This window comes from Nestor notabilis, unplaced genomic scaffold (genome assembly GCF_000696875.1).
Source record: "Nestor notabilis isolate BGI_N333 unplaced genomic scaffold, ASM69687v1 scaffold2060, whole genome shotgun sequence".
In the NCBI taxonomy this organism is placed as follows: domain Eukaryota; kingdom Metazoa; phylum Chordata; class Aves; order Psittaciformes; family Psittacidae; genus Nestor; species Nestor notabilis.
Window position 1 is genome coordinate 204 of NW_009909510.1, and position 15,426 is coordinate 15,629.

General features: G+C 43.5%; 1 protein-coding gene across 1 annotated transcript; it reads left to right on the forward strand.

The window, feature by feature from the left end:
* Nucleotides 1-555: 555 nt before the first annotated feature.
* On the forward strand, nt 556-14,875 carry DIEXF (digestive organ expansion factor homolog (zebrafish); the record flags this gene model as incomplete). Its single annotated transcript, XM_010023487.1, has 11 exons — nt 556-595; nt 1,732-1,981; nt 2,731-2,937; nt 5,057-5,145; nt 6,495-6,905; nt 7,925-8,144; nt 10,531-10,733; nt 11,889-12,071; nt 13,085-13,197; nt 13,614-13,859; nt 14,629-14,875. Coding segments are annotated over 11 exons (2,209 nt in total), but the record flags the coding sequence as incomplete, so codon positions are not given.
* Nucleotides 14,876-15,426: the final 551 nt, after the last annotated feature.

The following is a 15,426-nucleotide window of genomic DNA, read 5'->3' on the forward strand; positions in this document are numbered from 1 at the left end:
GTCCACTCTTCTGTTTAACATTACATGCCTTTAGTAGCAGGGAAGTAGTGCTAAGGAAAAAGTTGAGGTTCATTCAGGCCCAGCTCATAGTGTCTTGTCTGCAGAATCACAGTCCCCACGCTGGTTAATTAATGCTGTTTTCCCTGTGGTGTGTCTGATTTCCCACTTCACAGGTCAGTATTTAGAGCTAGAGGTAGGCTCTTGCTCTGCTTAACTTTGTTGTATGAACTACCTTTGTAGTTAGATTCCTTAGATTCCTTTTAACGTCTCATCTTCTGATTAACACCACATTCTGCTTTGAAACATTTCACTTCTTGATCAGTCGTAATGCTTGAGTACTTAGGCTTCATGTACAGAGTGTAGCATCACCTCAGAGGGTAACCTCTCAGGGTAAGTGCAGAGTCTGTTTTCTTAATTGTGTGACACCTTGATTTTATGCTTCCTTTTATATTTTCTAAGGCTTGTATAGTGCATCAATTCTTTCTCCCCCTCATCTTTTTCATCCTGTGTATAACATCGTTGACAGAGTAATATATTTCAGTGCTTTCTTTTTAGGGTTCCTGGAAGACCAGAAGCAACTCAAATCTGTGAACTGGTAATAGATTTTTATTTCTTCCTTACTTCAGTCTTTGTGTTGTCCAGTGAAGTGAAACACTTGGCATTTGATCTTACCAAGTTGTTAAAGCTGATTAAGTTGTTCATTCTAGGAAACCTCTGTTCAGGAGTGAAAAATTAATGTCATTTTTGTGTGGCTCTGAATTGTTCTCTGTAGTGTCTGTAGACTCAAAAGTAATACCGTGAGAGGGCAGAAGCAGCAGGAAATATCACAGCTGTTCTTGGGGGTTTTGCATTTTACTTAGTCACAGTGGAAAGTAAATCATTCTTTCAGTTGTTTTAATAATGTTAATAGCTTAGTGTTGTGTGGATTAGGAGGTGTTTCATTCTCTGTTGAACAAAGAAATATGCTTATTCCTCTTCCTCAAATTGCCAGCGCTTTGCTTTTCTTTCAGTCATGATTTGGTAACCTCCTTTATCTTCAGTTTAGTAAAAGACTTCAAAGTTTCAGTGTGGAAAAATTACTTATTCTGGTTCATTTGTTTCCTTTAATAATTTTGTGCATTAGTATCTTATTTACTGGGTTTGCCTTTTGGAGCTGAAAGGAATTAAGAAAGGAGTAAATGGCGCTGTGCTTATACTCCTGGTTTTGCTCCGATTCTGTCTCTAACCTGGTGTACTTGTTGGTTTGTGCTAGCCCAGGGCAGACTGACCCCAGGTCTGGCTTGTTCGGAGGTTAGAGCTTTACAGCTGAGCCAAACCTGACCAACTCTCCAGTGAACTATTGTCAACCAGCAGCTATGTCACCCTCCTTAAAAGGCAGAAGCATTTTTGGTGCTCTCTGTCCCTCGTATGTGTGCCCTTCTGCAGTTGTTGTTCTGTGTGTGGGCCAGTTCAGTAAATGCCTTGTCAGTGGAGATGAAGTGTACTTGCTCAGATGAGACTGAAAGAACCACATTTTGTGATGCTTTTAAATCAGTGCAGAACGAGGCACTTCAGCCTAAGTCAATAAAGCTGCTTTTGAAATCTAAATGGAGGTGTTCAGCATAAAATGGTGATTTTTAAAAAATTCCATCTGCATAAAGGCGGGATGGGAGTGGGAAAACCTAACACTGGAACTGTATTTGCCTTGTGGCTAATGGAGTGTTGCTGTTACACTGGTGTTTTCCCTTCCAGTCTGACAATTCCGATAAATCGAGTGTGGAAAGCGATTCGGAGACTGAAGTGGAACAGGTCTCTGTGTATCATAAGCTCCTGGCTACCCTGAAGACTTCTCCTGAGTCTGAGAGTGAGGAGGAGGAGGAAGATGAAAGTGAATCAGAAGCTGAGGAAAGTGAGATAGAAATGGACAGCGAAGCGTCCCAGGAGACCAGAGAAGCAGATGGAGGTGGAGAAGGTCAGAATGATGTACCAGAGCAGGAAGAAGGTAGTTTGTCTTTTTCTGTGTTTTGGTAAATGTTGCAGTTAGGAAGTTTGACTAAGGTATGTTTGCAGCCAGGATCCTGATGTAGACTGGCTTGTTGGCTGGGCGCATTTCTGGCTTGGAGCCGCTGCTGCTCCACTGCCTCTGTGTGGCTGCTGAAGGATTCAGCAGGGGAGAGGGTAGCTGTGCTTATTTCCCAGCTGACAGCCCACTGCTGCTTCCTCAGATGTTGTTTGGGCGGTAGCACAGAGGAAATCCACATGGAGCAGCACACCAGGGGTTCTCACCCACTCAGGGGAGATGCAAGCTGTTCTCTCACACAGCATCTGCCTTGGCTGCTGCCGCCAAGAGGAGGGAAAGGTTTGCCTCATAGCAGATTTAAAAATGTGGAAATTGGAAGGAAACCCCCTTCTTTATGACGAGGCATCCTTATTCATAAAGACTGCTAAGAAATTCGGGGAGAGGGGAGACAACTTTTTATTATTTTCAGTTGTTTGAGGTCTTTGTAAACTGAAACTTACATTCCCTAAATAGGTTCTTTCTTTCATTTTCTCTGGAGAAACACATGTTGTGTCTTATGTAACATTTGGCATGCTACTCAAAAGTCATCTTTAGCGTGGAATACAAAGCCTGCTTTTATCTCTTTGGATAGAGCATTGGGAGAAAAAGGAACAACCTATCTAGCAAGAGGTAGCTACACACAGTAACTTTCCAGGAGAATATAACCCATTTCTCTCTCTAACCCTTCACAGCTACAGACACAGCAGAGCAGATGCTTAGCCAGGAGCAGGCTGATGGCATAGATACTTCTTGTGACCCTAGTCATGGAGTAACTGAGGAGTTCACTGATGTGAAGCATGAATCTGAATTTAGCTTGGAAACCAATTTCATGGAAGAGGAGAGTGGGGATTGCAATGCAGATAAGAGAGATGGCAGTTCTTCACAAGCTTTTTCAGAAGGTAAAACACACTATGTTTGTCTTTAGTTATCTGCCTCTAGAGGAGGATCTGTAAACATGTGTGAATTATCAGATGCCTAATGATATGCTATATAGCTTCTGAGTTCTTCTGCTACATTATTCATTGTGTTGCCCACGTGTGAGCTGATTCCGCAGGGAATGCTTAACGCTAGTGAAGATGTGTAGCTGAACCATTTGTTTCTGCAGCCCCTGTGGACTGAGATTTGTTTGTAGTTTCTGTTATGATCAGTGAAGCTTGAAGTGTCAGGAGCTAGAAATGTGCATGGAGGGTGTTAATGTGTTCTGTTGCTTTAATAGCAGTATAAAAAGCTAGTGCAATATGAAGGGCCCTGCAAGTTTGCACTTGACTTTGGAAGATATTCTTGGCACAGAGAGCACAGGAGATAATCACAAAACTGACCTGTGAGGGCATCCTTCACAACTCAGTGGAGGTAGAGGTGAGTTTCGGAGAAGCTTGGGCCAGCCATAATAATTGAGACAAATGGTCAGGCTCTCTGTCAGTTTTGAAGGTGATACAGAGGAGTCCAGCTGCACCAGAACCCGGAAGGCATGAGGCATCAGTGGAGCATGTGTGGCACCTTCTAAGGGTGTACCCAGAACCTCAGTGCTGCAGTGTGCTGATGGGTGCAATCAGAGCTCCAGTGGTGGAGCCACCCCACCGTATGTGATACAAATACCTGTGTGCATGCATTGGGGGATACAGCACACGTTGGCACCTGCAGAGCTTCTCTTCATATTTCATGCTCTCTGGTTTTAATATCAGATGGCACAGTTTGAGAGAGAGAAATATGTGTTGTAGCATCCATCCCTAGTGATGCTGGCTTGTTATCTTGGAGCAGCAGCTGCCATTGGATCTGGGAGGCAGCCTAGCCGATACATGAAATGTGTGGAAGCATCAAAGGGCCATGTGATAGAAAAAACAGCTCATTCTTGTTACCATGAGAATATTACTTAGGCTGTTGGCATTGCATTTTAATGAGAACTGTAGCTCTCCAACTGCATGCTAAGTATCCTAACAGCTTTGTTCAACCTATAAATGATGCACTACTTTTCAGTGGGTTCCTGTAGCTTGGAGGTGGCTTTATAATTCATTACAGAAAATGAGTGATGTAACACAGCAGAAAGGGGACAAATGTCTCCTCTGGTCCTGAGGTCACTAGAATTCCTGAAAATGCTTCTCTCTATTCCCTGTACTTCATCTGACAAACACTGAAATCCACGAAACTCAACTGAAGAGAGAGCCTGTATTACAATTAAATGATACCCTGTTCATTTGTGTTGCTGGGAAGACTTTCCTGACAGTGTCATGATGAGCAACTGTCTTGACTTTGGCCTGGTTAACTTGCATGTGGGCTGGTGATCTATTGGCAAACACTAGTGTTCTCTAGTTGGTTTGCTTTGTGCAGTGAGAGCTGTTGTGCTGCAAGCAATATACAGGGCTTGGGTTTCAAAATAAGCTTTGCATGTGACTGTGCATGCCAATATCTTTGAATACAGCATGATTTTACAGTTCCCTGCCCCTCCTTTCCTTTCCAGAAAGAAATGCTGATTAGATAAGTCAGACTTTTGCTCACTTCAGGCACTTTTTGCCTCCCTTCTCAAATCCACTTAATCTTTCTGTGCTTTATCACACACTGTACTTACATCATTGACCAAAGATGCAAAGCCCTGGGCAGAACTGTTTATAAATTAAGAAGGGCAGTAAATTCACATGAAGTCTTTACTGTTGACAGCCTGTTTCATCTGCAAGGAATGGACGTGTCAGAGCTTAAGGCAGAAAATTGCCACAATGTTTTCCGCTATATATTGCTTTCCTGTCCAACATTTGTTTTGTGATTGAAAGTTCTAGTACTTCCATAAGTGCTGCTTTTTTTTTTTTCTTTTTTTAAGCAATCTGTCAAATCTGTTCTTTCTGTTCTTGTAGAGAGAATTTGACATCCTTTCTCTCATCTCCAAGTGCTTTGAAATAACTAGTTCTAACTGTGGTGTTGGCCAGCATGGGAACTGTTTGTCTCATTTGCAAATCGATTCTGAAACTTGTTTCTAGTATTAGCTGCATAGTTCTCAGGATATTTTTCTGTTGTTGTTGTTATAAATAGATCCATTTAAACAGCACATGGACAAAGAACTCGAAGAAAAAGACATAGAAAAAATGTCTACGCTTCCTAAAACGTCAAGTCAAAGCCAGGTAACTGTTCTGTAGCCATCCAGAGCTCCTAGATCTGGGATTAAAATAGTTCTTTTTTATATGAGTGAAGTTGGTTCATAATTGTTATTATTAGCTGTTGGCACTGGGACTGTCAAGATTTTCCCACTCCATTGTTGCCGAAGTGTTCTCTTCTTCCCTTAGTGCTGGGTGAGAGTTGAAATCTGAAATCTGCCATTATGTAGGCATAGGGCAACAGGTCTGAGAAACATCTCTTCAGAGTCTGAGCTGTGGTTTCAAACCCACAGGTTTAGTGCTCATGACTCCAGGTAGGAGAAGGACTGGTTTCTGAGTGGTGAGTGCACGCTGCCAGGGACGTGCTCTGTGTAACTGAACTTGTGAGGTGAGCATGTACAGTCTTAAAAGTATTTGTGGTGCACTTCCATGTTCTTCGAGATGGCTGCATCTCTGTATGCATTGACAAGCCCATAAAGGACAATCTGACACTTTACTTCACCTGTTGTTTCCAGTATTAACAGTTATTAGTACCAGAAAACCACCTCATTGCTTGAGAGAGAATATTGGTTTTCAAACTACTCACTTTTAGACAAACCTTTGCTTCCAAACTTTTTCACATCCTATTTTGTTTTGGAGAGTTGCCTTGCATTCTGGTCAGCCATATGCTGGGTGACATTCCCTGGAAGATACCCAATGGTTAGTCAGTCAGAGAGAAAGCTGTGATTTGTTTAACACTTTTTATCTTTCTTTTTTGGAATATGGTGGCCAAAAATACCAGTGCCACCTGAAGCAATGTGTGATAAATCTTTGCCTAACTTGGTGTAGTTATGTTACAGAGATAGGTAGGGACAACTTGCATGGCAGAAGGCTTGAAGTTTAGTTTTCCCCTACTACACTGATAGTTTTGTCGTCAAAATCAGACAGACTCAGATTGCATTTAGCAACTGAATCACGACTTCTGGATTTATTCCCTAATGGGGTTCTGTTCTCATCTTTAACCAAAGTACATACCTCAGTGCAGCTGATCTGTCAGTGTGGTCAGACTCTCATCCTGTCCCTGATGTCCTGCATGGGTCAGGCAGAAATGTCGTCCTTCCTTTTCCTCAGTTTTCTCATCTATAAAATGAGGACAGTTATAGACACATCACTGCAAAATCATGCAGATCTGCTCACCTCAAGTGTACTGTTACTTACCCTGGCAGGCTCTAAAAGAGACTGCATGTTAAAAAAAAGGTTTTGATTTGTATTATGAAAAGAGAATTTCTCAAATTTCATGAACTTGATTGAAGTGCCAGCAGTGGTGCTGTGCTTCTGAGTGCCCTAAGTTGGGTACATCTCACTGCTTTGGTTTTGTTTGCTTGTGTTTTTTGCAGTGGCCAAGGCTGGGCCAGCTGACGTTTTCTTCCACTTTGGAGAAACCCAAAACTTTGAAAGCAGACAAAGAAGTTGATGTGAAACAGCTTTATCTTCACAAGCCTTTGGAATCCACTTGGCCAAAAGTGAATAAACAATATCTGTCCTCAGTGAATAAACCAAGCGATGCCTTTTTTACCCCATTACAAAGAGAGCTCTTCTGTATCATGAACACATACCGGGACTTGTTCTATCCAGAAAGGAATGCTTTAACCAATGGAGAAGAAATCCGGCATGCTTACTGCTTGCATGCCTTGAACCATGTTCTGAAGGCAAATTCCCAGGTGCTCAGCAACAATGCCAAAAAAAGAGACCAAAAGCCAGGGACTGACAATGATGACCACAGAGATCAAGGGCTCACTAGACCTAAGGTAAGAGAGCTTCAGGAATGTGATTCCCCTGTGCCCACCCTGGCTTTCTGGTCAGGCTCTATAAACATCCTCGCTGTTTATCCAGAACTATTTCTCTTGCTGCTCTCTCAGGTGACATGTTCCTGGGCATAGGGGTTTCTGCATGCCTTTGTCGTGCCTGGAAGTCATTTGCTGTGGCCTTACAAGAAGTAGTGAGCACAGGGTAGATCAGCTTGTTTCTGTGCTCTGAGCCATGAGTTTAACTTACCTTTTCCTTTGTCCCCCTATCACTACAGACTGACATGTCACTTTTTCCTGCTTCTGTTTCTGAATCTGCCAGTTCAGGAAGGTGCCTCCACACTGGTCTTCAGTATTAGTGCAAGTAGTGTAGGCTATCACCCAATGTGAGATGTCCCAGCAATTTTTTTGTCCTTAAGCACTTGCCTGTGTGGAAGGATCTTTCTGTACCTGGGAGACCTGAGGGAATCCCAGTCCCATTGTCAAGGCTGCCCGTCATAGCTAGTGGAGTGGGCCTCAAACCAATGCTCCCTGAATTCACAGCATCCTCTAGTTGGTAACCAGGTGGATTCAACAACAGCTGGCTTGTCCCTGGTGGTGCCAGCTACCTGTTGAACAAGTTGGGTTGTGCTGTTGACTCCCCAGTGAGATACTTGTATTTCAGAGTGCTGTGCAGAGATTCTTGCCGCCCATCCAGGAGCCATCCACTCACTGTGGCTGTGTATGGTGGGAGCTGTTACTTGCTTGGGGGTTGGGGAGAACAGGAGAACATGCTTAGTTTTCAGTTCTGCTGTAATGGTGCCCTGATGGGGAGCCATATAGAGCTGCTGGCCAGTACCTGTTGGTGAGCACGCTGTGTCCCAGAGCATGCTCCCTCCTTTCTGCATGTCAGAGTTGTTCTGGTTTGATTGCTGGGATGTCCCAGAGGGGCAGATCTAAGTCAAAACCATTACTTATCACAGAGTTAACTGTGAGTGTTCATATTTTATGGGTTATTCTGTTGTAACTGTTGATCTACACAGGTACTGATGATAGTGCCCTTCAGGGAGTGTGCTTTGAGAATTGTGCACATTTTCATCAGTCTGCTTGAAGTGAATGACAAAAGAAAAATAGATGTAAGTAATAAAAAGCGCTTCAAAGGGGAGTTTGGCTCTGACCCAGAAGAGAAGCCCCCCAACCTGAAAAGACCCGACGATTACGAAGCTGTCTTTGCTGGCAACATTGATGACCACTTCAGAATTGGTAATGATCTACTCAACAGATGATTTTTACTTTATATAGAACCAAGAAGTAACAAGTTCTTCTGAAGTGTCTGGCTCAGGGCTGGACGTTCTGATGAGGCTCAAGGCTCTGTGGTATTCATGCTGGTTTTGCAGTGGCAACTTGGGATGTTTCTGAAAATCTCCTTTTTGCTTCACTAGAACTTAAAAAGGAAGCGAAACTCCAGAAGTAATGATTTTCACATCAAGTTCAGTATTGCTTAAAATGCAACAATTGCTTGATTGTAGCGAGATTGCCTGCACTTCATTTTAAAGAGTATAACCTTCATTATGCTGCAAAGTCTTTCATGACAGTGAAAGAAACCAACAAAACTTTGGGGTTTAATCAGCCAGTTCAGTGTTTCTTGTAACGGGTAATGATTACCCATTACAAAAGTAAAGCTCAGTATTGAGCAAAGTGGTTTTCTACTTGTGCTGCCCATGGTTTCATGAAGGCAAAGGAGCAGCCAACAAGGCTGTCGAACAAGTAGCAAATTTGAGGCTATTTCATAATATGATAATCTCATGCTGTTTTAGTAACTCAGCATGCAGAGAATTAGCTAGTGCTTGCTTCCTGGAGCTGCCATGATGAGTAGGCAGTTTTTCTAACTTGGCAGATCAGAGGCTTCTGAAATTATTGTTCCTTGAGAGATAAATTGACATCCCAAGAAATTCCATGATGGAGTGGAAGATGAGAGCAGGTCCCACTCAATCTTTCTTCCTTCCCCACTATCTCTCTGGCTGAGAGCATCTGACTTTCAGTAACATAATCATTTTCCTTTCAGTCCTCTCCCATACCACAGTCTGCTTGATCCACTTCCTAGGTGTGAAGAAATGCTTGAAGAACCTTTCAGTGCTGTTACTTGCAGAAGCAAATCATAGAAGGAGAATAATTATTCTTTCTTACTGTGCCTCACACCCTGTTACTTTTGCACAAAGGTCTCATTTAAAGCACATTTGTTACGCCTTACTAAACCCACCCTTTCACATTTTTAAACAGAAAAAAAGATTTGATGTTGTTAAACTGTGAGAAGTGATATCTTCTTTCTGGAAATTCAAGCAATGGTGCCTTTTGGGTTTTTTAGACCATTTTCATCATTGGGTAAAATAGATCATGGGAGAGGTCCCTATTGCTGTCTGTGTGACAGCCTCCAGCTGTGCCCATGGTAGTTGGCTTTACACAGAGAAGGAGAGAAGTTGAAGTGACACTTTTGTTGGGCAGACTGTGATGGGTGGTTTGAATATGGGCCAGACTACCTGGATTTTTAAATCAGAAAACCGGGGGTCCTAGCAATGCTGCCATGTAGTTATAACACAGGAAACAAATTCCTGTGATTCCTTTCCTTTTCCTTTCTTTAACATGAGAGGTGATACGTAAGCTAGTTTGGCACATGCACTGCAACATGGGGTGTGAGAAGCAATGCAAAGGAATCGTAGAATCACAAGACAGATTTGTGTTGGAAGGGACCTTCCGATCATCCAGTCCCAACCCCCTGGCACAGGCAGAGACACCTTCCACTAGAGCAGGGATGGGGCAGCCACAGCTTCTCTGGACACCCTGTGCCAGCGCCTCAGCTCCCTCACAGGGAAGAGCTTCTGCCTTAGATCTAACCTGAACTTCCCCTGCTTCAGTTTGAACCCATCACCCCTTGTCCTGTCGCTCCAGTCCCTGATGCAGAGTCCCTCTGCAGCATCCTTGTAGCCCCCTTCAGACACTGGCAGCTGCTCTGAGGTCTCCACGCAGCTTCTCTTCTCCAGGCTGAACAGCCCCAATGTTCTCAGCCTGTCTCCATACGGGAGGTGCTGCAGCTTATGCTTTCAGTTGTCATAACATGAAGAACTTAGCCACTCTTGTGGCCTTGTGGATAAAGACAGTTTATAGTCAAGAGGTCCACACTGAGTCTTTCATGACAGATGAAGTTAACTGTTGCTCTAGTACCTAATGGCAGACACCAAACTTCAGGATTTAGGGAGAAAGGAGTAGTTAATCATTTCTGTCCTTTTTTATCCTTTTTTTTTTTAATTCCTTACATTCCTCATCCCCCTCATCCCCCTTTTATAGCAGAAAATCACAAAAAAATGTGTTTCAGTTGAAAAATGTTGTCCAGGCTATGAAAAATCTGGGGAAAAAAGTGCTGCTGAAAGAGTTTGCTGAACTCCATGAGAATCTGCCAAATGCTTGTTAGTTGGGCGTGGGTAAGCAGTTTTTAGGGAAGGAAGAGTTTGGAACAGATTGGTTTTGTCCAGCTCTAATCATTAGTACATGTTAAAGGAGAGGGAGTGTAGGGAGTTGTAATTAGAGCCTGCTGGAAGAATATGGTTGATGATTGACCTTAACTAAGAAAGTGCTGTTGGTTGTCGTTGGACAGGGGTTGCGATTCTCCAGAGGAGCATGAGGCTCTATGCACCGTTTTACTCCTCGGACATCATCATCGCCTCTCCCCTGGGAATGAGGACTGTCATTGGGGCAGAGGGAGAGAAGAAGAGAGATTTTGATTTTCTGTCATCCATAGAAGTTCTCATAATTGATCAAGCAGATATTTACCTGATGCAGAATTGGGAACATGTTCTGGTGCGTTGCCTGTATGGATTTTTGTGTTGCACTGTGTCTTGTTAGTCTGATAGAACTTAGTTTTGGCAGCGAGCAGTGTTGCTATATTTACTGACTTGATGCCAGACATGGGTGCTTGTTCTTTTTCCTCCCTCCACTGTGATATTTTCCTTATACTAAGAATATTCTTTCTACAGATTTTGGTAGCATTCAGCACCTGTTCTCTAGAAATCTTAGTAGTTGGTGCTTTAGAGGCGTATTTCATCAGAGACTATTTTTTGATAGGTTTAATTATCTTGCACAACAATATAATGATGATTCCTTTAATCACATCTGGGAGAAAATATGCCAACTGTGTGACTGCCCAGTGCCTCAGTCAGACTGTAGCTGTGTGAGGAATCTGTACATCCCAATTCAGGTTCCTCCAGAAAGCAATAGGGGCTGGGGCTTGTCTCCACTGACTGCAGGGATACCAAGTAAATATGCCAGCCGTGTGACTGCCCAGTGCCTCAGACTGTAGCTGTGTGAGGAATCTGTACATCCCAATTCAGGTTCCTCCAGAAAGCAATAGGGGCTGGGGCTTGTCTCCACTGACTGCAGAGATACCAAGTACTAGTTATGTCCAAAGTTAAACAGTATGAAGTGAAGATGTCCCAGGAAGGGCACATGAGCCTACACAATGTCCAAGGAATGAATCCTGGAGCCTGTTTCCTGTTGGTTTGTTTCTGGTTTGTTGCTTTTTTTTTTCCTTTGGGTGCAACTGCCTTCCATGCAGCAGCAGCAATGCCAGTCTGAGGCATCATTCAGCGAGGAGAGTTCCTTCACTTGCACCCAAACTCTCCCTGAATGTGATGGGAGCTGCATTTGGGCTTCTTTTAGCTCAGAAACTTTGGGCCCTTTGACTTTAATACCAAAACCAAATCCATTATACTTGTCCCATGGGAGAAGACTGGGAGCAAAGAGTACTGTTACTGATGACTGAAGCTTTCAGTTCTGTGGTGGGAAATCTTGCTGTGGTCAATAAATTCCATTCAGTCATGCCTGGGGAGATCACCACTGGTTTATGTATTCTGTGTTGTCTTGCTCATTCTGTGTTGTCTTGCTGCTGTTGAGGCTCTTGCAGCCTGGTTGTGAGGCTGTCAGTCAGCAGCTCTGTGTTTCCATCTCTCTGCGCAGCACCTGATGAAGCACATTAACCTGCTGCCTCTGGATTCCCACGGGGTAGACTTCTCCCGGGTGCGGATGCTGAATCTCAATAACTGGTGCAGGTACTACCGCCAGACACTGCTGTTCAGCGCTCTGCAGGACCCCCACGTTAACTCCGTCTTCAACAAACACTGCTTCAACTACATGGGGCAGGTGAGTTCACAGAGGAGCTGAATGCTTCCTTTTAAGTGCTGGCCTAAGGGAAGGGGGAGGAACAGAAAACACAACACATGGAAAAATTCCATAACTCGGTTACAGAAAGACAGTCTATGTGCCAATCGTTTCTGTTACCCAAGTGTTTCTGTCTGAATCTCCATGATGCTGCACGACAATTTCTAATACTGGGCCAAAAGCATGTAGAATGATCTCTTGCAGCGATACCTATTTGGTCCTTTTTTATTTCCTGGGTAGCTGCTTCATGTCAGAAATCAGATTCTGTTTTAGTCTTAATTTGGCACACACCAGTTATCTGGGTTTATTTATTTGATTTATTTTGTTGTGCAATTGAGGATTTGCCTTCTTCCTTTCTTTTTCTCCTACTGCATAAGAAGCAGAAAGCATTATTACGTTGAAAGAAAAGAAGAGTAAAACCCTTCATTGTCCATCTCAAATATATGGAAGTCAGGGCAGAAGTGGTAGTCCTGTATATTTAACAGATCTGGTATGTGTATATCTGCTATGTGTATAGCAGCCTTCCTATATCTGAAGGAGCTTACAAGGATGCTGCAGAGGGACTCTTCAGCAGGGACTGTAGCAACAGGACAAGGGGTGATGGGTTCAAGCGGAACCAGGGTAAGTTCAGGTTAGATCTAAGGCAGAAGCTCTTCCCTGTGAGGGTGCTGAGGCGCTGGCACAGGGTGCCCAGAGGAGCTGTGGCTGCCCCATCCCTGGCAGTGTTCAAGGCCAGGCTGGAGGGGGCCTTGGGTGATATGGTCTAGTGGAAAGTGTCCCTGCCCGTGGCAGGGGGTTGGAACTGGATGATCTGAAGGTCCTTTCCAGCCCAAACCATTCTATGATTCTATATGGAATGTAGTTTTTTACTGGAGCTCTCTTAAGAACAATCTGTGCACTGCTGCAGATGGGAGTGACAAGCAGAAAGCTGGCTGGAGTGTGGCTGCCTTTGGAATGCTGCTTCCCTGAACATCCATCCTGCTTCCTTCCCTCAGGTGGCCATCCGCAACGTACCACTCAGTGGCTCCATTAGCCACGTTGTGGTCCAGCTTCCTCATGTTTTTCGGAGGCTAGAAGCTGAAAGTTCAACTTCTGTCATAGATACAAGGTACTGTGTGTTCCAGACTGTGTTGCTGTGCCCTAATGACTGCAATTTCAGATTTAGTTGAGTGTACTGTTTCCTGCAGGGCATAGTGTGATTTCAGTACAGAAGTATGCCTTCATTAGTGCTTAGATGCAGACAAGGCCCTGCACAGGTGGAGGGAAGACTGATCTCCTTGCCAAAAGCACTGGAGAATAGGGCCTGGGAAAGGAATACCAGGTTCTGCCATAATGGTGTAGTAGTGATAAAGCCTTTGCCTTTTATCTTGTACACGTGTAGGAATCCTATGAAGTTAAAGGCAGCAAACTATAGTCAAAATCTTCTGTAGTCTGTTGTCTGATGATATTCCTGTTTGAGGTCATATCAGTATTGGAAAGCCAAATGTTAACTCTGGTTAAAACATATTTGTTTTCTTATCTGAGGTTCCAGTTCTTCATTGACAAGGTGTTGCCTGAGTACCGCGACGCCATCATGTCACACACACTCATCTACATTCCGTCATATTTTGACTACGTGCGTCTTCGAAACTACTTCAAGAAAGAGGAGCTGAATTTTACTCACATCTGTGAATACACCAAAAAGGGTGGTGTCTGCAGAGCGAGGCGCTTCTTCCTCAAGGGAGAGAAGCAGTTCTTATTGTTCACTGAGCGCTTCCACTTCTACAAAAGGTGAATTGTGGATCAAGTTTTCCTCCGAGTTGCGTGTGTGCGGTTTTGGATGTAGAGTCTGACCTTAATCATAGATGGGCTGTATTGCTTTATGAATCTGTTGGATCTCTCTGAGGACTTCTTTGACTGAAGTTAAGAGCTTTTCAGTTTAAAATCAGCAGTCAGCAGTCCTTTGCAGAGAATAATGCTTTGGTATGCAGAGGGCTTTATTCAGGGAGGTAAGTGCTGCCAAGTTCCACTGATGTCAGGCCAGGATCATATAGCCTGCAAAATGGGATTCATTGTGCCTTTCATTTGTGTTCATCTGTGCCACAATAATTACATAAGATTCTGGAAAAGGATATGTAATTGGTTTGATAATGCAATACAGCAAGCTGAGGCCACCTGGAAAATTTGCTGCCTCCTGAATGGGGCTGGTTAGAAGTTCCTAATGGAACATTGCTTTTTGTGTTAGCAGAAAATGTTTCATGAAGCTTGGTCTGATCAGGCTTCTGTGTCTTAAAATCCAAGCTAAAGAGGCTGAAATCTGCAGAAATTGGTGGTGGTCTGTACTCTGGAGGAAGTCATTGTGGCTGGCAGTATTAGATATCCCCCCCTTAAATTCCACCTTTGTGTTAAGTTTAGTCTACAGAGGGTTTGTAAGTTGAGCTACAGCTGCTGTGCATTGAAGTTGATGGAAGAACTGATGCAGGACTGATGTTCAACCTGCACATTTTGTAAAAATTAGTAAAATTACTTTGGGTTGTTTTGGTTTTTTTTCCTACTACAGGTATACAATAAAAGGCATCAGGAACCTCATTTTCTATGAGTTACCAACATACTCCCACTTCTACAGTGAGATTTGCAGTATGATGAAAGCCACAGACAATGGAGTGGATGCTACTTGGACCTGCACTGTGCTCTACTCCAAATATGATGCTCAGAAATTGGCTGCAGTGGTTGGCATAGAGCGCACAGCTCAAATGCTACAGTCTAAGAAGAATGTGCACCTCTTTGTTACAGGAGAAAGTGAATAAGTGATACTGGATGGACCTGCATTCTACTCTTCATGCACTTGCTGATGGTGCTTTTTAAGAAAGTATTAAGTTTCTTACTCCCTTTTATTAAATATTCTGTTGAAATTGTTCATATAGTATTTTGTATTTCAGTCCTCTGTCCAACAAGAAACAGAGGATGTCATTCCAACAGCAGGAGTTGGGGATATCTTTGGTATAGAAACAAGGTCAATGCAGAACTGTTCTTGTATATGGAAAAACTCCCTGGTCAACCAAGATTGATGCTGTGATAAATGTTTTAATTGGATTGCTTCACTCTATTTTCAGGTGTAGCAAACTCATCTTCTTACGTCAAAGACACTTTTTCCTTTAGGGGAAGAAATGTGCCCAAGTATTTAATGCAGCCTACATAAGGGAAGTGCAGGAGCAGCCTCTTAACCACAACCACATAGAATCATAGAATAGTTAAGGTTGGAAAGGACCTTAAGATCATCTAGTTCCAACCCCCCTGCCATGAGCAGGGACACCACACACTAAACTATGTCGCCCAAGGCTCTGTCCAGCCTGGCCTT